Genomic DNA, 21,921 nt, shown 5'->3' on the forward strand with positions numbered 1-21,921 from the left:
AAGGGAGGAAGGAAGGTGATTGGATAAAGATTACAAATCTAATCTGATCGGATTTGCTTGCATAATATATCTGCAATTATAAATTCCAAACAGACAAGGGAACAGATACAAAAATGATTCTTTTATTCACATTTTTTAAATTGCTCTGCATGATAACAACTTTTTCTAGAAAACGGTGATCCTGCAATACAGAGTTGGGGAATTCAGCATGTGTCCTTATAAATAAAGGACACACACACATATATATTAATTACACATTATTATTGAGTGTGCTTATTTAAATTTTAACACCTTATCGCCTTCAACCCAAGTCCTCATACTCGGGAGAAAGAAATTGTTCATTTCCCTCTGTTATTTGTATCAGCACATCCCTACGGCCGTTGGAGACAGAATGATTCAAAAGAAAAATAAGTAAAAAACGTTGATTTTTTTCCCCCTTGCTACACCAATTATGTAAATAAGCAATACATTGCATTCAGGTTGCACTGGTTTAAACACCTGATTACTTTCTGATTTGTTTCAAGTCCCCAAGTCTTTAAAGAATGTGTTTTAAAGTTCCATTTCTGGAATTGGACAGGGCGTCCAATGTTGGCACCTGTTGTGGGGGTGAGCTTTCTGGAATGATCCTTGCCGGCTTGGAAGCCATGATGTACCTCACCGTTCTTTCTTTGGTTTGCCTTCCGATGGTCCGGTGAAGGCCGAGATGTACAGCTTGAGCCAGGCATAGATGACGCCGGAAGCACAATACACCGAGGTGAGCAACAGAGGCAGGAAAGGAAGTTTCTGAGCCCAGGAAGTAAAAGGGAACACAATTTCACAGATGATTTCGATGGGTATCAGCCCAATGAGGTAGACTGCTTCCAGCCAGTGAAGCAGAGGCTCGTTCCTATGGAGACAGGACAAGAGGGAAGCATTTTTTAAATAAGGTTTTATTGTATTCATCTGTTTTAGGGAATTTACACTGCCGCCTGTTCGCACAAGACAACTCAAAAGGAATATAAAAACCTCATATGTAAAACAATGAAACTAATAACGGAGAATAACCACATAATAAATTAATAACGTAATATAACCCTCCTGCCCCAGCAACAACACATCACATGAGCCATTTAATGGGCTCTATCCCTCTCTCGCTGGCAGAATTAGGTCTTCAGTGCCTTCCAGAAGAGTGTTAAGAGTGGGGGCTGTTCTAATCTCTGGGGGAAAGAGAATAAGACTATTTATTCATAGTCTTATCATAAAAGTTAGTCTTTGACTTACAACCGGTCGCTTAGCAACTGTTCCAAGTTAAATGGACTCCTCCTCCAAAGTGGAACAATCTGGGTTCCCATGGTCACCTGGTGCTGTGTGTGTGTGTGTGTGTGTGTGTGTGTGTGTGTGAGTGAAAGGAGGCCCAAGGCCTAGAGTCGTGTTGGCGAACCTATGGCATTCATGCAGAAGTGGCACGCACAGCCACTTCACCCGGGACACGTGGCCTCACTGGCTCCTCTCCCACATTCCTTTGTATGTGCGCGCGCCAGCCAGCTGGTCTTCACATGTGCGGGAGGGTCAAAACGCAGAAGAGCAGTGTCGTGGCCCACATGTGCACGCTGGCACCTGAGCTTCTGGGTTTCTGTCACACGCATTTTCTCAACCGTGTGAACTTGAAGATGTCTGGACTTCAACTCCCAGAATTCCCCAGGCAGCGTTCGCTGGCTGGGGAATTCTGGGAGCTGAAGTCCAGACATCTTCAAGTTGACACAGAGAAACACTGTCCTAGGGAGTCCTTGAAGGACAGAAAGTGGAGCAACAGGGTGCCTTGTTGGGAGACCCGAAGCAGGCGTATCTAGGCTTGTGCTAGAACTCCCAAGGCCTCCCTTAGCCCTGAGGCGCCCCTTGCTGTGCTTAAGAACTGCGCTATAGAGAGCAAGGGCTGGGGGAGGCATCAAGTGAGATGATCACATTACGACTCCTGACTGCAATGGGCAGGCTCCATTACAGTCGTAATTCGAGGACTATCCATGCCGCTACCAGCATCCTTATCTTTTGAGTGAAGCCAAACAAATCCAGCGGCACCCAGTAGCCTGAGTGCTCATTTAAGAAGCGACCACAAAGCCGTCTGTGTGGGATGGTATAGGGTTTCCTGTTGGACTAGACCACCTCTAAGGACCCTTCCAACCCTTTTATCCCGGATACTATTCTGATTTGCCACTGAGTAAGTAAGCCGGTGGGCTGGACTTTGACTCCTTGCAACCCTCTCAATGTACCATCAGTGCTTTTGCTTTCAAGTAGAGCTGCCTAGGATCAAACTAACGACGTAATCATCGGAGTCAGACAAATCTTATTGCTGCTTTCTGAGACTGGCTTCTTCCTTGCAGACGTTTCATTGCCCAAGTAGGTAACATCATCAGTGCACTGATGTTGTTACCTAATTGGCTGTTCTGACTGAGGATTCCCAAGAGCATGAAGCAAACTCCTCGTCCTGATAAAAAAAAACCTTTTATTAACTGACTGAATTCTGCTCCTTCACATCCAGCAAAGTCTTTCGAGGGAGGATTTACAGTCACAGACCTTCTCTGGCTTGGAGAGCTGCCAGTCCGATACCTGCAAAACTTGGCAAGGAGTTTTGGAGAGTCACAAACCAATTAAGCAAACTAATTGTCTCCAGCAAACTCCATTCCCCTTTCGCTCCTTTTTTATTTCCTCTGGGAGGGGCCATTCATCGTCCACTTGTGGCCTTACTCCCAAGTTGACCCCTGTTCTTTAGCTTTTCCCTTCGCCTGGCAACTCTGCGCATGTGCCCACTGGGAACAGGCTCCAGCTGTTTGTCTGCCTCACTGATGTCTGACTCTGAAGGCAGCTTATAACTGTCGGATGGCCCTGGCCCCCTCTCTGCCTCTGACACAGAGCCCTCATCAGAGCCTTCCCCAGACTCCAGGACTGGCCCAGGTTCCTCCTCAACCTCCTCACTGTCTGAATCTTTTGCCAGCTCTACTGTCACACCACAACACTGAGCGATGAAACATCTGCAAAAAAACAAGCAACCTCAGAAAGCACCAAGGACCCCATAGTCCTCCTCATAAATCCCACTCCTTTCTAGCACTGATGGTGTTACCTAGTTGGGTGATGAAACATCTATAAAAAAACAACCACCAGAGATTACCAGGGACCCCTCATTTCAACCCTGAGCTAACAAACGTTCTTCTTTATTGTTAGCTTAACCGTCCTTAAAATGGGACAGTGTGACAAAAATCGAACCGCTTGGCAACGGGGCAACTTTTTCTCTTTATTGGGAAGATTGTTTCCTTCTTACCTGAAAAGAGCCTTCAGGGAAGAGAAGCTGTATACCGAAAAGAGGAGCATCAGCAGTATTTTAATGGGCAGCTCTGAAAGGCAAAAAAAATAAGGATTTTGTAATCAGTAAATTCCATGACAAGATATATTCCGGGGAAAAAGTATTCCCGTTCACGTATCCTGCGTCATGCCGAACTGAGCCCTGCATACACTGGAAAGAGACAACTTGGTCATGGATTGGCATGTATGGCCTAGACTGGGTGTCGGCAACCTGGGGTTCCGAAGCTGCATGCGGCCCTTTGAGCCCTCTCCTGCGGCTCCCTGTCGCGCGACCTGCTCTCTTTTCTGTGGGAAATGGGTCCAAATGGCTCTTTTGAGCATTTTAAAGCTTGCAGACCCCTGGCCTAGAGAAAATGGTAGAGGAATTGCTTAAGTCGATGCGGTGGCATTTTCTTCAGGCTAGTTACTCATCCTCTCCCACATGGAAATACAGACTTATTCTCCAAGTGCTATGAAACCATTAATAGTAGGGCAAATCTGGATCCAGCCTGGTGTGGTGCTGGACTAGAAACCAAGGCTGGACTAGGCTGCATCGACAGAGGGACAGAATCCAGATCACGTGAAGAGTTAATACCACTTTATAAGGCCTTGGTAAGGCCACACTTGGAATACTGCATTCAGTTTTGGTCATCACGATGTCAAAAAGATGTGGAGACTCTAGAAAGAGTGCAGAGAAGAGCAACAAAGATGATTAGGGGGGCTGGAGGCTGAAACATATGAAGAACGGTTGCAGGAACTGGGTATGTTTAGCTTAAGAGAAAGAAGGACTAGGGGAGACATGGTAGCATCTTCCAATATCTCAGGGGTTGCCACAAAGAAGAGTCAAACTATTCTCCAAAGCACCTAAGGACAAGGTAAAAAACAACGGATGGAAACTAATCAAGGAGAGAAGCAACATGGAATTAAGGAGAAATTTCCTGACAATGAGAACAATTAATCAGTGGAATGGCTTGCCTCCAGAAGTTGTGGGTGCTCTAACACTGGAGCCTTTTAGAAGAGATAGGACAACTGTTTGTCTGAAATGGCATAGGGTCTCTTCCTTGAGCAGGGGGTTGGACTAGAAGACCTCCAAGGTCCCTTCCAACTCTGTCATTCTGTTAAAGCAGGAGATGGTGAGTTCTAGGCCTGCCTTAGGCACAAAGGCCAGCTTTCACCCAGAACCTCCCTCTCAGTCCAATCTACCTCACCAGGTTGTTGTGCGTGCGTGGGAACATTATGTAGGGCACCTGGATCTGGACCGAATATAGCAAGACATCACTTAACCACCACGATGACTTGACGTACTTGAACAACGGTAGTAAAAACGGGTCCAGTCATGTGATGATTCAACTTACGACTGCAACTACTTACAACAGAAATTCTGGTTCCCAATGATGATCGTAAGTTGAGGACTACCTATATCAATTTTTTTTCTTTTTTTCCATTGCAAATTACAAGAAATGAAACATACCTGGTGTGGTAAACAGCAGTGGGAAGAGGGAAAAATGTCCCGTAGTGGACAGTATTAGGTAAATACCAGCATCTCTTGACCGCTCCACAGACAGCAAGCTGAGAAGTGATAAAAAGAGAGGAATATTTCAAGTGGGCATTCTGCTTTTGTCAGCCCTCTCCCAAAACGGCCACATTTATTGACCGATACTACCATAAATACAGATCATCCTCGACGAATAACCACAATTGAAGTCAAACATGTTGCTAAGCGAGACAGGTGTCAAGTAAATTCTGCCCCATTTTACAAGCTTTCTTGCCACCGTTGTTGTTGAGTGAATCACTGTGGTCAACTTAGTCACAAGGTCGTTAAATGAATCTGGCTTTGCTTGTCAAAAGGTCGCAAATGGGGAATCACGTGACCCCAGGAAACTGCGAAGCAGTTGCCAAGCGTCCAAATGTTGATCCTGTGACCATTTTGTTATCCCCTTTTGTGACCTTCTGACAGGCAAAGTCAATGGGGACCCAGATTTACTGAACTAACTTAAGTGTGACTAACTTAACAATTCCAGTGATTCACTTACCCACTGTGGCAAGAAAGGCCATAAAGTGGGGCAAAACTCACTGAACAACTGTCTTGCTTAGCACTAGAAATTTTGGGCTCAATTGTAGTCGTTAAGCTGAGGACTACCTGTACTTTTTTGATTGATCTGGAGGTGTGTTTTGAATTGCTGTCTTGCTGAAAAATGACCTCAGCTTCATTTTCTTCACCAGCTGCTTCGCAGTTCTGTCCAGTTTTGGGATGGTTTGATCTGTCCTAGTTCCTCAGTCAGTAAAAGGAAAGCTGTGCCCAGAGGGAGGCCTGGATTCTTAGAAAAGCTGAAAAAATTCCCAACTCCAGGCTTCTGCTGTATTCACTTTATGGTTGATATTTAGGAACAGATCAATCTTTCTTTCTCTTTCTTTCCTTCCTCTCCCTTTCCCTTCTTTTTCTCTTTCCTTCCTTCCTCTCTCTTCCTTTCCTTTTTTTCCTTCCTTCCTCTCCCTTCCTTTATTTTTTCTTTCTTTCCTTCCTTTCTCTCTCCCCTCTCCATCCTCTCCCTTTCCTTTCCTCCTCTCCCTTCCCTCCCATGTCATATTTCTCAACTGCTTGTCTCCCTCCATCCTTGTGGGCCTCTGGCAGGTGTGCCATATAAACAATAAACATTAAAATCAGATTAGTTTAGCATTAAACATTTTAAATCACTGATAACATTATAGATTGGGGGCTTTCCCCAATCCAATTTCATTGGATATAAATCCAATAAAACAAACAAACTTTCCTCAACTTTGAGGGCAAGATGTTGCACAATGCAGGGGCAACATCTTCCCAGACCCTGCCAGTCGAATTTTTTTGACTGATGGGGGCCCTCGGGATGCCTTCCCTGCCTGAACGAGTGGGACGGGCTGATGGGATGGGGGGAAGTCGGTTCCCTAGATAGCCTGGCCCTGGGGTTTCAATAGCTCCTTTTCTCCCCTCTCACAATGTTTCCCCTTGGTCAGCACTGACGGCTCTCTTACCTTAAAGGAAGGATGGCGAGGAGAATGGCTTTCTCATGGACGTGCCAACCGAACAGGAAGGAGCTTAGCGCACAGAGAACCAAGCACCTGAGGAATCCTCTCGGCCCTTGGGGTTTAAACCAAAGACAGAAAACAGAAGGCTAGAAATAACAGGCAGAAACAGAGCTTCAGTGGGTCTTCCCCCATCAAGCAGGTCATCAAATCAATGGAGGCCACTCTTTGGCCACTCCTGACCTAGAGAAGGTGCCTTCAAACTTGGGATGGCTTTAGACCAGGGATCCCCAATCCCCCCACCCCGGGCCGTGATCTGTTAGGAACCGGGCCGAAAAAACCCGGAGATGAGCTGCGGGTGAGCAAGCAAGCGAAACTTCCATCTATATTTGCAGCCGCTCCCCAGTGCTAACATCAACGCTTCAGCTTCACCAGGCATTATTCTCATAGAACGCAAGTATAAACTGCACATGTAAGGGATCTAACACGCATGTATGGGATCTAGCTTGCACGTTCTCCCACTCCCCCAGCCCATGGAAAAATTGCTCTGTCCACTGTGCAGCTGTGGGCTATGCTGCCTCTTATCTGAGGGGCCACCAACCTTGGCAACTTTAAGACTTGTGGACTTCAACTCCCAGAGCTGGGAGTTGAAATCCACAAGTCTTAAAGCAAAGCTGAGGAATTCTGGGAGTTGAAGTCCACGAGTCTTAAATTTGCATGGCTGGCTGAGGAATTCTGGGAGATGAAGTCCATGAGCCTTAAATTTGCATGGCTGGCTGAGGAACTCTGGGAGTTGAAGTCCACAAGTCTTAAAGTTGTCAAGGTTGGAAATCCCTGAACTAGGCAGCATCTCCTCATGCAGTCTCCCGTGGTCATTTCCACAGACTATTACAGAAAATAGTCAAAAACTACTTTCCACGGACACTGAAAATAGGACCTGAATAAGTTACAGGCAGTCCTCGACTTACGGCCACAACTCAGCCCAGAATTGATGTTGCCAAGTGAGCTTTGCCCCGTTTTACAAACTTTCTTGCTACAGTTGTTAAGTGAATCACTGCCGGTGGTTAGGTTAATAACATGGTTATTAAGTGGCTCCCCCATTGATTTTGCTTGTCAGAAGGTTGCAAAAGGTGAGGAGGTGACCCCGGAGCACTGCGACCGTCATAAATATGAGTCAGTTGCCAAGAATTCAAATTTTGAATTTGTGACCATGGGGATGTTGCAAGGGGCCCAAGTGTGAAAAATGGTCATAAGTCACTTTTTGCAGTGGCGTTGTAACTTTCAATGTCTAAACAAACTGCTGCAAGTCGAGGATTAACTGTACAGCTTCCTAGTTTCTGTCCTTTCTGTAAGAATCAGGCACTGTAATATTTAGAATTTAAAAAATTTTTCATTACTCCACTTCTTGCCTAATAAGTTTCGCCTGAGAATTGCTATGTGACAGAGTTTGTCAAATAAGAGCAGAATGAGCTATTTTTAAGGAAATTGTGGACCGATAAAAAAGGGAAAGGTTCCCCCTGCACATACGTGCTAGTCGTTCCTGACTCTAGGGGGCGCTGCTCATCTCCGTTTCAAAGCAGAAGAGCCAGCGCTATCCAAAGATGTCTCCGTAGTCATGTGGCCGGCATTATTCAACACCGAAGGCGCATGGAACGCTATTTCCTTCTCACCAAAGGTGGTCCCTATTTTTCTACTTGCATTTTTCACGTGCTTTCGAACTGCTAGGTTGTCAGAAGCTGGGACAAGTCACGGGAGCTCCCTCCGTTACGCGGCGCTGGGGATTCAAACCGCCAACCTTTCTGATCAACAAGCTCAGTGTCTTAGCCACTGAGCTACCTTTACCACCGTTGACCGGTAGAGACTGAAATTCAACAGATTTGGTCACAGGAAATAAAAATACAGCAAAATTCGCAGGTGGGACAATGGTTTATACTTACCACCATTGAGATGGCGGTGCAGCATAAGGTTGCTAGCGGGGTCACAGAAGGAAGGACGCTGTGCTGAAATTCCTGAACCAGCCCTCCGGTCATGGCCGCCTTAGGTATTTTTGCAGGGTCAAGCAATTGATACTTTAGCCCTGGAAAATCAAGAGGAAATTTGTTAATGAGCTCAGGCGCACACTCAAACAATCTGAAATAGATTTAAGGGGCCTTTGGTCATCTCTGAGCTTGCTGATTTTCTTGCGAACGTTTAATTGCTCAACTGGGTAACATATTCAGTAGTAGAAGGCAAGTGTGTGTGTGTGTGTGTGTGTGTGTGTGTTGCGGTGGCCTAGAGGTGGAGTTCTCGCCTCACAATCAGGAGGCTGGGAGTTCGATCCTAGGTAGAGCTAGATATTTCTGTCTCTGGGCACAATGGAAATGTATCGGGGTGGTGGGTGGGTTAAAAGCACAATGACTATGTATGTATACTTTTTTGTTCTTTTTTTTAAAACATGTTCAAATTAAATATGTATATTGAAAAGGAATTATAAATACCATGAACATAAAATGGAGCTCGCTCAGAAGCTGAAATACACCAAGTAAATGAGATGAAGAGTGTGAAGTAGATGAGAGAGAGGGAAGGAGAGAGGGATAGGAGAGAGGGCAAGGGGGGGGAGAGGAGGAGAGAAAAGAGGAGGAGAGGAAAGGGGAGAGAAGAGAAGGAGAGAGGAAGTGGAAGTAGAGAAGAATGACAGAGGGAAGAAAGGAGGTAGGGAGGGGCAGGGAAAAGAAAGTGATGGATAAGGTACAAATATGGTGTATGGAGAACAGAAGAGCCAAGAATTGTTTTGGGGAGTTGATGGTAAGATGAATCAATGTAAACATTCAATAATACAATATGATGTTGGCTATGTAATAGTATACATGCAATTATGTTATGAAAATGAAAAAAATAAAAAACTTTATAATAATAGAAAATGTATCTGGAACCTACGTATACTACTGGATAGAAGATAAATTCAAAAAAAAATTAAGGACCTGTATAGTCAAGAAGATATATCAGAAGAGAGTATTAAACAATATTGAATGGAGAGGGGCCGAAGTACAATACCGGTCACAAAAAGAAAGATGTTAAATGATGTTAAATAGCCATGATGGAAATAAAAAAGGCAGTAAAAAAACAAAACAACGAGACCTGATGGACTCCGCAGTATTATATAAAAATATACAAGGACCATTTGAGACATTAATGCTGGAATTACACAACAAAACACTAGCAGAAGATAAACTGCCAAAATCATGGACAGAGGCATATATTATATTAATACCGAAAGAAGATACAGACCACCAGCTGATTAAGAATTATAGGCCTATCTCATTATTAAATGCCGATAATAAAATATTCGCTGCCATAATTGCAGAAAGAGGGAGGGGGCTAAACATTAAATGAAATTATCCATCCAGATCAAAACGGGTTCCTACCAAAAAGACATCTGAAAAAATGTATCTGTTGAACAAAACTCCGCATTGGTGACTGGAAGGGCATCCAGGCAGTAAATACTCAGCTCCATTTAGTTGCCCAGACTCCACCCCTGCAAGGGATTATGGATTTGTTAAAAGACGATGATGATAGGGTGGAGTGGGGTAAGGAGGAGGGCTGTGGAGTCCTTGGTGCTCTCTGAGCTTGGTGGTTATCTTGCAGATGTTTCACTACCAAACTAGGTAATGTCATCAGTGCTAGTAGGAAGTGGGAGTTTGCTGGAACCAAATCCCAGATCTTGCCAATTGGAATTCTTTTGACTGACGGGGCTTGCAAGATGCCTTCCCTGCCTGAACGGGTGGGACGGGCTAATGTGGTGCGCTGGGTAGGGTGGCTGGAGTCAGGTGGAGGTCTCCATGTGGAGTAAAATGGCTGCTGGATGGAAGGACAGGCAGTCAGAGAAACAAAATGATTAAGATACCTACCAAGGACTGACAACATTTTGTCAAGGGAGTTATACACCGCCCAAACGTTTGGGGCCCAGTAGGCATGGCAGAGGCCCCGTTTGAAAGGGAACAGGCGAGAGAAAAGTTGAGGAAGTTGACCCTAAATGGGAGAAAAATCATATTAATCTTCTCCTCATTCCAATTAAATGTGGCACATTTAAGGACTTCAACTCCTACAATCACCCAACCAGCCAAGCTGACCTCCACACCTTCTCATGGTTGCCAAATTTGAAAAACACTTACCGTATTTTTCAGAGTATAAAATGCACCTTTTTTCCTCAAAAAAGAGGCTGATAATCTGGATGCGTCTTATACACTGAATACAGCATTTTTTGCCTCCCGAAGCCCCCCCCTTCACCAAAATGGCCGTGCATACCCTTATGGAGGCTTTCAGAGAGCTCCTGGGGGCTGGGGAGGGCAGAAATGAGCAAAAAATGGGCTGCTTTTTGCCCCCCCCAGCCCCCAGCAGCACTTTATAAACCTCCATAAGGCTATGCATGCATTTTTTTTTGACAAAAAACGGGCCCGTATTTTGCTAGTTTTTGGCCCCTCCACCCCCCCAGGCGCACTCTGCAAGCCCCCCCCCAAGGCTATTCATGCCTTTTATTTGAAAAAAAACCGGGCTGTTTTGGGGAGGTTTGCGGAGTGCAAAAACTTTCCCCCCCACTTTTGGAAAGTTCTTTAACTGATTGATGAGAATTAGATTGATCAAGTGCTGTGCCAGCAGAAACAAAGTCTTAGGTGCTGCAGATTGTCAGGGATTTCCTTCTCCAGCACATGGATAAATACACCTGGAAACATCTACCTACCTACCTACTCTCTCTCTCTCTCTCCCTACTTACCTACTGTATTTCTCTTTCTATTTCTCCCTCTCTATTTCTTTCTATCCCTCTATCTACCAACCTACTGTACTCTCTCTCTCCCCCATCTACTTACGTACCTACCTACCTACCTACCTACCTACCTACCTACTCTCTCTCTCCCTACCTACTGTATTTCTCTATCTCTATTTCTCTCTCTCTACTTACCTACCTACCTACCATATTTCTCTTTCTCTCTCTCTTTCTCTCTCTCTATTTCTCTACCTACTAACCTAACTACTGTCTTTCTACCTATCTACTGTATTTCTCTCTATTTCTTTCTCTCTCCCTCTACCTACCTACCTACCCTCTTTCTCCCCACCCCCACCTACTGTATATCTCTATCTCTCTCTATCTCTCTATCCACCTACTTTTTTTAAAAAAAAATGCCTCTTCAAAACCTTGGTGCGTCTTATACTCCGGTGTGTCTTATACTCTGGAAAATACAGTATTTAGACCAAGAAACAATCAAGCATTAACATTTTAAACCCTGGTCGTACTTGGAATATTGCTACTTTGCTTGAGTTGGTTTCATAAACTTTAGTTCATTTTTGTTTATTTATTCAAATTTACTATTTCTGCCCAACTCCAACAAACTCTGGGCAGCATTTAACCCCCAAAAGCAGTAAATACAATTACCAACGCAGACAAAAATACACTGATCTCAGCCTGGGACCCAAAGCAGATTACAGGCAATCCTCAATTTACAACGGTTCACTTAATGACCATTCTAAGGTCATAAAAATATATTTTAGAAAAACAGAGGGGTTTCTTACCCAAACCAAAAAAGGTCCCAGGGAAATGGCAGAAACGAGGCAGACAATTAATCCGAGCACGATCACGCGTAGAAAACTGAAACTGCGCCACCGAAGAGATCCATCTAGACACAATGAGAGCTAGAATGATGATGATAAAATTTCAAACCTGAGAGTGACAAATCAGACCGCCTTTCTAACGAGATCTTGTATTATGGAATACAGGTAGTCCTCGACTTACGTCCACAACTGAGACCCCAAATTTGTGTGGCTAAGCAAGATAGTTGTGAAGCGAGCCTTGCCTCATTTTACAACCTTCTTTGCTGCAGTTACTAAGTGAATCGCTGCAGTTTTTAAATTAGTAACGTCAAGCGCCCAAATGGAAATCATGCGATCACGGGGATGCTGCAACGGTCGTAAGTGTGAAAAAGGATCACGAGCCACCTTTTTCAGTGCCGTTAACTTTAAACGGTCACTAAGCGAAGTGTTGTAAATCAAGGACTCCCTGTATGAAATTGTCAGCAACATACCTGGATTATTTTGGGCGAAGCAGTAAGATCTGAGTAGATAGACGCCGTAGGCTGGGGCTACATAGAGGAAGATATGCTTGAAATGCAGGAGGACAGCGAAGAGAAATGCTCCCTCTAAGTATCTTTTCTGGAAAAAAAAATGATGATGGGGAAGAGAAGAGCAAAGAGTTAAAACAAACCATTGTCTTTATCAAAGCATGTTGGCCAAGAGTTAGATGAGGAACTTGGGGCTTTGTGTAGTTTAACAAAACAACATAGGAGCTTTTCAAGATTCAGAATTATCCACCTTTGTTCATTATAGTAGAAATATTGTGAGTTCTAATGCCACCTTAGGCATGAAAGCCATCTGGGTGACTTTGGGCCAATCACCAGGAGATGGTGAGTTCTAGTCCTGCTTAGGCATGAAAGCCGACTGGGTGACTTTGGGTCAATCACCAGGAGATGGTGAGTTCTAGTCCTCTCTTAGGAACGAAAACTGACTGGAGGAATTTGGGCCAATAACCAGGACATGGTGACTTCTCCTCCCACTTTAGGCACGAAAGCCAGCTGGGTGACATTGGGCCAATCACCAGGAGATGGTGAGTTCTAGTCCTATTTTAGGAATGAAAGCTGACTGGAGGAATTTGGGCCAATAACCAGGACATGGTGACTTCTCCTCCCACTTTAGGCACGAAAGCCAGCTGGGTGACATTGGGCCAATCACCAGGAGATGGTGAGTTCTAGTCCTATTTTAGGAATGAAAGCTGACTGGAGGAATTTGGGGCAATCACCAGGGGACAGTGAGTTCTAGTCCTGCCTTAGGCATCAAACCCAGCTGGGTGATTTTGGGCCAGGCTCCTCCCCCCCTCCCCCCTCTCTCTACCCAACCCACCTTACAGTGTGGGGAAAATAGGAAGAGGAAGAAGTCAAGGTGTGTGTGTGCAGAGAGACAGAGGGAAGGAAAAGATGGGCTATACACTACCTGGAATAATCGTGCAATGGAAAGCAGCAGCAATCCAAACAAGAAACCGTTGTACTGGAAGTGAATATCTGAGATTGATATAAGGAATTCCATCTGCTTTAGAAAAAATCCTCCAAGCCATCATTTTCCAATTTAAATACGATTCCGGCTAGCTCTAAAATTCAAACCCCTAACAGATTCTGTAGATCTAAATGTACAGAGAAGTTATTTTTTTCACCCCACACTCATATTTGGTTAATGGATCAGGATCTTCAGCAAAAAAAAAAAAAACCTGAGAGGGATGGATACGATCCACAATTAAGAGGCCAAAATTCCACAGGAGAAGGACGGAGAGAACAAAGGGTGGGCTTTCCAAGGGATCTTTTGCTCCTCGCTTCCCGTTTACACAACTGCAGCATCTGTAAGAAGAAACCAAGACATACAATTCTTACATGTGTGCAATTTATGAGACAACGTAGTTTATCAAGCAAAAACTTCTACGTTCCCTTCGTCTCCCCAATTACAGATAGTCCTCAATTTACAATCATTCGTTGTGTGACCAAAGTTATGACAGTGAAAAAAGTGACCGAGGACAGTTTTTCACACTTATGACCTTTGCAGCATCCCTATGGACCAATGATCTATATTCAGAGGCTTGGCATGTATTTATGACGGTTGCAGGGTCCCAGGCTCACCTGTTCCTTTTGTGACCACCTGATGAGCAAAGTCAACGGGGAAGTTGGATGCGCTTAACAACTATGTTACTAACTTAACAGCTGCAGCGATTCACTTAACAACGGTGGCAAGGAAGGTTCATTTAGCAAGCATTCGAAGTTGCAACAATTTGTTTAGTGACTATTCGAAGTTACAACAGCACTGGAAAAAGGGACTTATGACCATTTTTCACACCTACCACCATTGCATGTGATCAAAATTCAGCCGTTTGGCAACTGGCTCATATTTATGACGGTTGCAGTGTCCCCCGGGGTCCTATGATTCCCCTTTTGCGTCCTTCTGACAAGCAAAGTCAAGAGAGAAGCTGGATTCGCTAGACAGCTGTGTGACTAACTTAACATCTGCAGTGATTCGCTTAACAATCGTCACAGGAAAAGTAGCAAAATGGGGCAAAATTCACAGCAACTCTCTTGCTTAAAAATGGAAACTTTTGGCTCAATTATGGTTGTAAGTCAAGGACTACCTGCATTTTGGAAATATCACGTAAAGACCAGGATAATAAAAATCAGTGGCCTCCTTCCCTTTTCTCCAGGCTCCAGGGCACACCAAATAGTAATAGCACTCAGAGTTATATACAGCTTCACGGTGCTTTCCAGTCCTCTCTAAGCGGTTTCCAGCCTATCGCCTCTAACAATCTGGGTTCTCATTTTACCCACCTTGGAAGGACAGAAGGCTGAGTCAACCTTGAGCCTGGTGAGATTTGAACTGCTGGCAGCCAGCAATCACCAGAATTAGCCTGCAGTACTGCTTTTTAACCACCGCACCATCATGGCTCTTATAAAGAGATAAAGAAAGACACAACCACTTACTGGTACACAGCATAGATGTAGAGCATATCGGTAGCGATCACCGACAGCCTTTGGAAAAGAACGGTCATATGGCTGGAATAGTTGAGGTTCTGAATGGACAGCATCTCTTTGTCGAAGTACACGGCAGCGTGGGAAAGCAGATACTCGAACCAGGCAAAAAAGGGAGGGTAATCCAAGGTCCACTCAGAAGTTGCCTGAAATTCAGAAAAATAAAATAAAAAAGCAGCAAGAATCTATATGAAGAGGCGTGAGAGGATTGTACGTTTCAAGCTTTAGCATCCACTTCAGGTCACCAAATCCCAGAGTTTGGCAGGGTCATTTAAGTCATCAAGTTTGGTACGGTGGCCTAGAGATGGAGCTCCCGCCTCACAATCAGGAGGTTGTAAGTTCAATCCTAGGTAGAGGCAGACATTTCTCTCTCTGGGCCACACTAAGAATATATCTGCTAAACAGAACACTGCATTGGCAACAGGAACGGCATCCGGCCAGTAGATGATGACTTGAATCATCAGGTTAACTTCCCAATTTAGCACAAAAACCCAATGACATATTGGCTGTCTATTGCAAGTGAATAAATACAACAGAAGCAATTCTGCCATCCATCATGACAACCGGTTCTGCTCTCAAATAGTTCGCACTGCTAAAGGGTTGGCTTTTTTGAGTGTTTGTAGCTTTTTTTTTCCGAAGGAACACTTGGTACTTCCCCTTCGTTTTTTAAATAACAATTCAATAAAAGTTTTGATTTTTTAAATTTGCATTTCACCTCTATAACTTTGTAAGTAACTTAAGATACTGAATACTTCTTCCTCCTTCCTGCTTTCCCCATAACAACAATCCTGTAACATGGGTTGGGTTGAGAGAGTGACTGGCCCAAAGTCATCTCATGCCTAAAGGGGGAGTAGAATTCACCCAACCCACTTTCATTTTTAAGCTAGAACAAGATCTCATGGACTCCCATTTTTTAACCTGATGCCTTAACTACTAGATCAAAATGGCTCTCAATCATATTGATTACAATTACTGATTACAATAATAAAAAGATTAATACAGGCTTAAAAAGGAAAGAAAAAAGGTTGGGGGAAAAAGCAAAAGAAACTTTTAAAAGGACAGCAAGTTATCTCCCTTTTATTTTTATTTATTTATTTTATTTATTTCTTGGATTTCTAAACCGCCCCCTCTCCCAGAAAGGGACTCAGGGCGGTGTACAGTCAAATGCAGATAAAAATACAATAGTAATATAAAACAATTAAATACATTTGGATGGAGGAGATAAGGCTGTACAAGAAATAAATAGACTATAAAAAACCCTAAAAACACCCCAATTAAAACCCAAACCCAATTAAGATATATCCCGGGAGGTAAACTAAGAGAGTGCCAGGCCAGCTGATTGAAATAGGTGAGTCTTTAATTTCTGACGGAAGGAACGGAGGTCGGTGGTAGTTCGAATGTCGGGGGGGAGGTCATTCCAGAGGGTTGGGCCCATCACAGAGAAGGACCTACTCCTAGGTGTCGCCCGCTGGCATTGCCTAGCGGACGGCACCAGGAGGAGTCCCTCTCTGTGTGAGCGGATAGGTCGCAGGGACGTGTGTGGAAGGATGCGATCCTGCAGATAACTAGGTCCTATGCCATGGAGCGCTTTAAAGATGGTGATCAGTACCTTGAAACGCACCCGAAAGGCCACAGGTAGCCAGTGCAGCTCGCGCAGGAGAGGTGTTACGTGGGAGTAACGTGTACTCCCCATGATAACCCGCGCGGCTGCGTTCTGAACTAGCTGCAGTCTCCGGATGCGTCCCAAGGGAAGCCCCATGTAGAGGGCATTGCAGTAGTCCAGGCGAGACGTCACCAGCGCATGAGTGACCGTGCGCAGGGCACTCCGGTCCAGTAGGGGGCGCAATTGGCGCACCAGGCGAACCTGGTGGAACGCCCCCCTTGCCACGGCTGCCACATGGTCCTCCATTGACAGCCGGGCATCAAGGAGGACGCCCAAATTGCGCGCCCGCTCCACAGGGGACAGTTGTTCGCCCCCTATGGCCAGCGATGGCGTCAGCTGGCTGAACCGAGGTGCCGGTACCCACAGCCACTCAGTCTTGGAGGGGTTGAGTTTGAGTCTGTTGTCCCCCATCCAGACCCCGACGGCTTCCAAACACCGGGACATCACTTCGACAGCCTCGTTGGGGTGGTTTGGGGTTGAAATGTACAGCTGAGTGTCATCAGCGTACAGGTGGTACTCAACCCCAAAACCACGGATGATCTCACCCAGCGGCTTCACATATGCGTTGAACAGGAGAGGCGAGAGGACCGACCCCTGTGGCACCCCACAAGTGAGTGGCCTCAGGGACGACCTCTGCCCCCCTGTCAACACACATTGCTTCCGGTCGGACAGGTAGGAGCCGAACCAGCGCAAAACGGTGCCTCCGACTCCCATCCCCTCCAACCGGCGCAATAGGATACCATGGTCGATGGTATCAAAAGCCGCCGAGAGGTCTAATAGGACCAGGATAGAGGAACAACCCCTATCTCTGGCCCTCCAGAGATCATCAACCAACGCGACCAAGGCTGTCTCTGTGCTGTGCCCGGGTCGGAAGCCGGACTGGCGTGGGTCTAGAATTTTTTAAAAAATTTGTAGGATTTAAGAAATCAGAAGAATTGCCCTGAATCTGTTTGAATTGTTTAAAAGGGGGAGAGTGAACTTACCCAAATTATTGCAAACTGGTCTGTGGTTGCTATGCTCGTTTGTGCAAAGGGGAACGATCTGGATCAGTTTGCTGGGCTAATCCAGACAGAGACCTTCGCTTTTTAATCTAGGAAGGCTGACAGGACAGGCAAAAGAGACTGCAGTTGCCTGCTTGAGAGGTTTGTTCAGCTTCCAGTAACAACAAGCAGATCTTAAAACCAAACTTTCCGGTTAAACAATCTGTCTGTGGGTAGATTCAGAAACCAGATGATGAGCATAGCTCCTAAAAACACCCCATTTTAGAGAATGCAGGTAGTCCTCAACTTACAGCCGTTTTGTTTAGTGATCGTTTGAAGATAGAAGCTCAAACTGCCAAAGAGCTGCTGATTCTGTTCTACAGAGGAAGGATTGAGTCTGTCACCTGCACCTCCATGACTGTCTGGTTTGGCTCTGCAACCCAACAAGACAGACACGGACTACAGAGGATAATCAGAAAAAACAATTACTGCCAACCTGCCTTCTATTGAGGACCTGTACACTGAATGAGTCAAAAAGAGGGCTGTGAAAATAGCTACAGACCCCTCGCATCCTGGACATAAATTGTTTCAACTTCTGCCCTCAAAATGACGCTATATAGCACTGAACACCAGAACTACTAGACACAAGGACAATTTTTCTCCCGAATGCCATCACTCTGCTAAACAAATAATTCCCTCAACGCTATCAAACTATTCACTAAGGCTGCATTACTATTAGTTTTCTCATCATTCCTATCACCCATCTCCTCCTACTTTTGACTGTATGACTGTAACTTGTTGCTTGCATCCTTACGGTTTATATTGTTTCCTAGTATGATTTGATTGCTTATTTGTATCCTATGACTATCATTAAGTCAGGGGTGTCCAAACTTGGGAACTTTAAGACTTGTGGACTTCAACTCCCAGAATTCCCCAGCCAGCCATGCATAAGCCCCAAAGACAAATTCCTTGTGTGTCCAATCATGCTTGGCCAATCAAGAATTCTATTCTATCCACTATGAGCATTTTTCACTGTTACGACCTTGGAAGCATTCCCATCATCAAGGAATCAAAATTCAGATCTTTTGGCAACTGGTTCACACTTATGACCGTTGCTGTGTCCCGGGGTCATAGGATCCCCTTTTGCGATCTTCTGACAAGCAAAGTCAGTGGGGAGGCCGGATTCACTTTGCAACCAAGGTTACTCGCTTATCAACTGCAGTGATTCACTTAACCACGGTGGCAAGAAAGGTGGTAAAATGGGGGCAAAACTCAACAAACGTCTCCCTTAGCAACAGAAATTCTGGCCTCAATTGTGGTCGGAAGTCGAGGACTACCCGTATGTTTGTTTAGTGACTGTTCGAAGATACAATGGCACTGGAAAAAGTGACTTATACATGTTTTTCCCATTTAGAACTACTGCAGCCACCCCATGTTCAAAATTCAGACGCCTGGCAACTGACTCATACGTATGACGGTTGCAGCGTCCTGGGGTTATGAAATCCCCTTTTGCAACCTTCTGACTGGCAAAGTCAAGTCGCTGCTCTACTGACGCAAGACATTTTCAGGCAATGAAACCATAAGATACTCACCTCATAGTACCACCGAGAGGCTGGTAGGCTGTGAGTAATGGCAAGCCAGTTCCTGTGCACTTCAAAATCTGTGGAATGACTACAAAGAGTTAACTGTTAGTATCCAGATAGTGGACTACGAAGATTCTCAGTCATCCAGGTCAGGATTGTCCCAAAGGTGCTTTTTCAAGAGACAACTGGACTTTCTGGGGTTTTTTTTTCTTTGAAGACGTTTCGCTTCTCATTCAAGAAGCTTCTTCGGCTCTGACTGGATGATGGGGAATGGAAGGATTGATCCACCTTGCAGACAGCTGGTCATTTGCATCCTTTTAGAGGATCCTTGAAGCACTTGGAGGTTTATCTGTGTACTCAGGATGATCTGAGTGGTGCAAACGGGGGCGGAGCCTTCTTGGACCTGCTGAAAGGACAGTTGTGGAGCTGAAGAAAGCACAGCTACACAACACAGTCCTTTCAGCAGTTCCAGGAAGGCTCCATGCACATCTGGGTCCTCATTTTATCGACCACAGAAGGATGGAAGGCCGAGACAACCTTGAATCGGTGAGAATCGAACTGCCGAACTACAGTCAGCAGAATTATCCTGCAATACTGCATTCTAACCACTGCACCACTATGGCTAATCTACCATATATATACTTGGATCATCCACTTTTTAAATCTATGGATCAATGTGCCAATTTGGGTTAATTAATTCACTAACCAGGTTAACTGTAGAGAATAGGACTAAATAGTTAATACAGGTAGTCCTCGACTTACAACCGTTCATTTAGCGACTGTCTGATGTTGCAATGGCACTGAAAAAAGCGTCTTATGACTGTTTTTCATACTTACGACCGTTGCAGCATCCCCGTGATCAAAATTCAGACGCTTGGCTACTGACTCACATTTACGACGGTCGCAGTGTCCTGGAGTCACGTGATCCTCCTTTTGCAACCTTCTTGCAAGCAAAGTCAACGGGGAAGCCAGATTCACTTAACAACCGTGTGACTCATTTAACAACCGCAGTGATTCCCTTAACAAAGGTGGCAGGAACTGATGTAAAACGAAGCAAAATTCACCGAACTAAACGTTTCACTGAGCAACCAAAATGTTGGGCTCAATTGTGGTTGTAAGTCGAGGACTACTGCTATTCCAACAGAAACCTCGAGAAAATCCAAGAGACTCCCTCTTGAAATGTTACACTACAATCCCCATCATCCCCAGCCACCCTGGCTCTCATTCACTATGATTAGCGAGGCTTGGAAGCTTAGCAAAGAAGAGCACGGAGGGAGGAGTACAAGACCCGGGAACAGCCACAGGGGTAAAAAAAAAAAGGCCACTTTCAGTGGAGGGCGGGGGAAACTCACTTGGAACAGCCGAATCTACAATGGCGGCGGCTGAACTTTCCACCCTCCCTCCGCGCGCCTTTTTAATCAGCCCGAAAGACAAAAGAATGCAGGTCTCTTACTATGTCGGAATGAGGAGCAGTTTTAGAAGCGTCACGCCGGAGGCCAAAGCCAGAAACGTGCCTTTTCCTCCGCACCAACCTCGGCGCGCCGCCATGACAGCCGTCCGCTCTTTCCCCACAGGGGCGGACCGAAGGGGCGCCACAGCGCATGCGCCTGACGGCGACCGTTTGGCTCGCGCTGTTTTTTTTTAAACGGCGCTTGATGTCTGAGGCATCTGCGCAAGCGCCGACAAAGTCAAACCTTTGCGCCTGCGCAGTGGCTCGTTTCCTCTAAGCATGCTGCTTGGGAGATATTTAATAGAAATTAAACGGCTCGTTGATTCCGCGATCTTAATATTGCAAAGGTGCATGAAACTGCAGGCGCGGAGTTCGTTCACAGCATCTTATCGCTGCTAAAAAAAAAGAAAGCCACCTTACTCAATGCAAAATAAATCCTATAAATCAGTGGGATTTAATTGCTCAGCATGACTGTCTGAGGAATGCTGGAAGTTGAAGTCCGCACATCTTAAAAGTTGCCCTGCGGAGCAAAACTGGCGAAGAAAACATCATCAGTTGCTGGAATGGAATATCTCTCTCAAATTGCATTTGCAATAAACCTGTTTCTGACGGGCTTGCCTCATTCCTTCTATTTTTTAAAACATTTTGAGCGGAAATATGATCTGCATACCAGTCCTTAAGGCAGTCTTAGAAAAATTAAAATGGTAGCAGGCTGCCATCTAATGTTTGGTTTTGAAAATGTTCCCAGCTAGCCAGAAATCAGGAAATTGAAAAGCCATGTTTTTATTAACTTATTTCTAACATGGTTTATATGGGGGCATGCCATTCTGGAGGTGATTAATGATGGCTAATGGTTTAAGATAAAACGGCCCATCCCCATGTGTGGCTTGCTCCTTCTCATCTTTGTGAATTTTTAAATCAATTTTACTGTTGATTTTAAAAAGGAACAAAATCAGATGGTTGGAAGAGACCTCAGAGGTCTTCTAGTCCAACCCCCTGCTCAGGCAGCAGACCCTGTAACATTTCAGGCAAATGCAGTGACGTGCAGTGAGGTTTATGACTGGTGAGGCTGGTGACATCATCAAACCACGTGGTTGCTCCAATCGCACGGGCGCAGCCCAAACGGAGAAGTTTCTTTTCTCAGAAATGTCAGAAAGGGACAGACAGGCTGCCGCAGCTCCACTGAGAAGACATTTCTGAGAAGAGAAACTTCTCCTTTCTCCTCCTTCCCCCCCCCTTCTAGCACTGATGATGTTACCGTGTTTTCCCGAAAATACGACAAGGGCTTATTTTCTTTTGCCCCACGAAATATGCCCTTGGGCTTATTATCAGGGAGGGCTTATCATTT

At 45.1% G+C, this 21,921-nt stretch overlaps 1 protein-coding gene across 1 annotated transcript; it reads right to left on the reverse strand.

The window, feature by feature from the left end:
- Positions 1 to 101: 101 nt before the first annotated feature.
- ALG8 (ALG8 alpha-1,3-glucosyltransferase) lies at positions 102 to 20,733 on the reverse strand. The gene is made up of 13 exons (XM_081949974.1): positions 20,577 to 20,733; positions 19,133 to 19,211; positions 14,850 to 15,043; positions 13,615 to 13,724; positions 13,327 to 13,394; positions 12,366 to 12,492; positions 11,857 to 11,960; positions 10,200 to 10,320; positions 8,250 to 8,389; positions 6,322 to 6,461; positions 4,784 to 4,881; positions 3,293 to 3,365; positions 102 to 886 (listed from the first exon to the last, which is right to left on the reverse strand). Exons 1-13 carry the CDS (start codon positions 20,669 to 20,671, stop codon positions 655 to 657), a joined length of 1,581 nt encoding a protein of 526 aa, XP_081806100.1. The 5' UTR covers positions 20,672 to 20,733; the 3' UTR covers positions 102 to 654.
- Positions 20,734 to 21,921: the final 1,188 nt, after the last annotated feature.

The sequence above is a fragment of the Natrix helvetica genome (assembly GCF_964273705.1).
Source record: "Natrix helvetica genome assembly, chromosome: 4".
Taxonomy (NCBI): Eukaryota; Metazoa; Chordata; class Lepidosauria; order Squamata; family Natricidae; genus Natrix; species Natrix helvetica.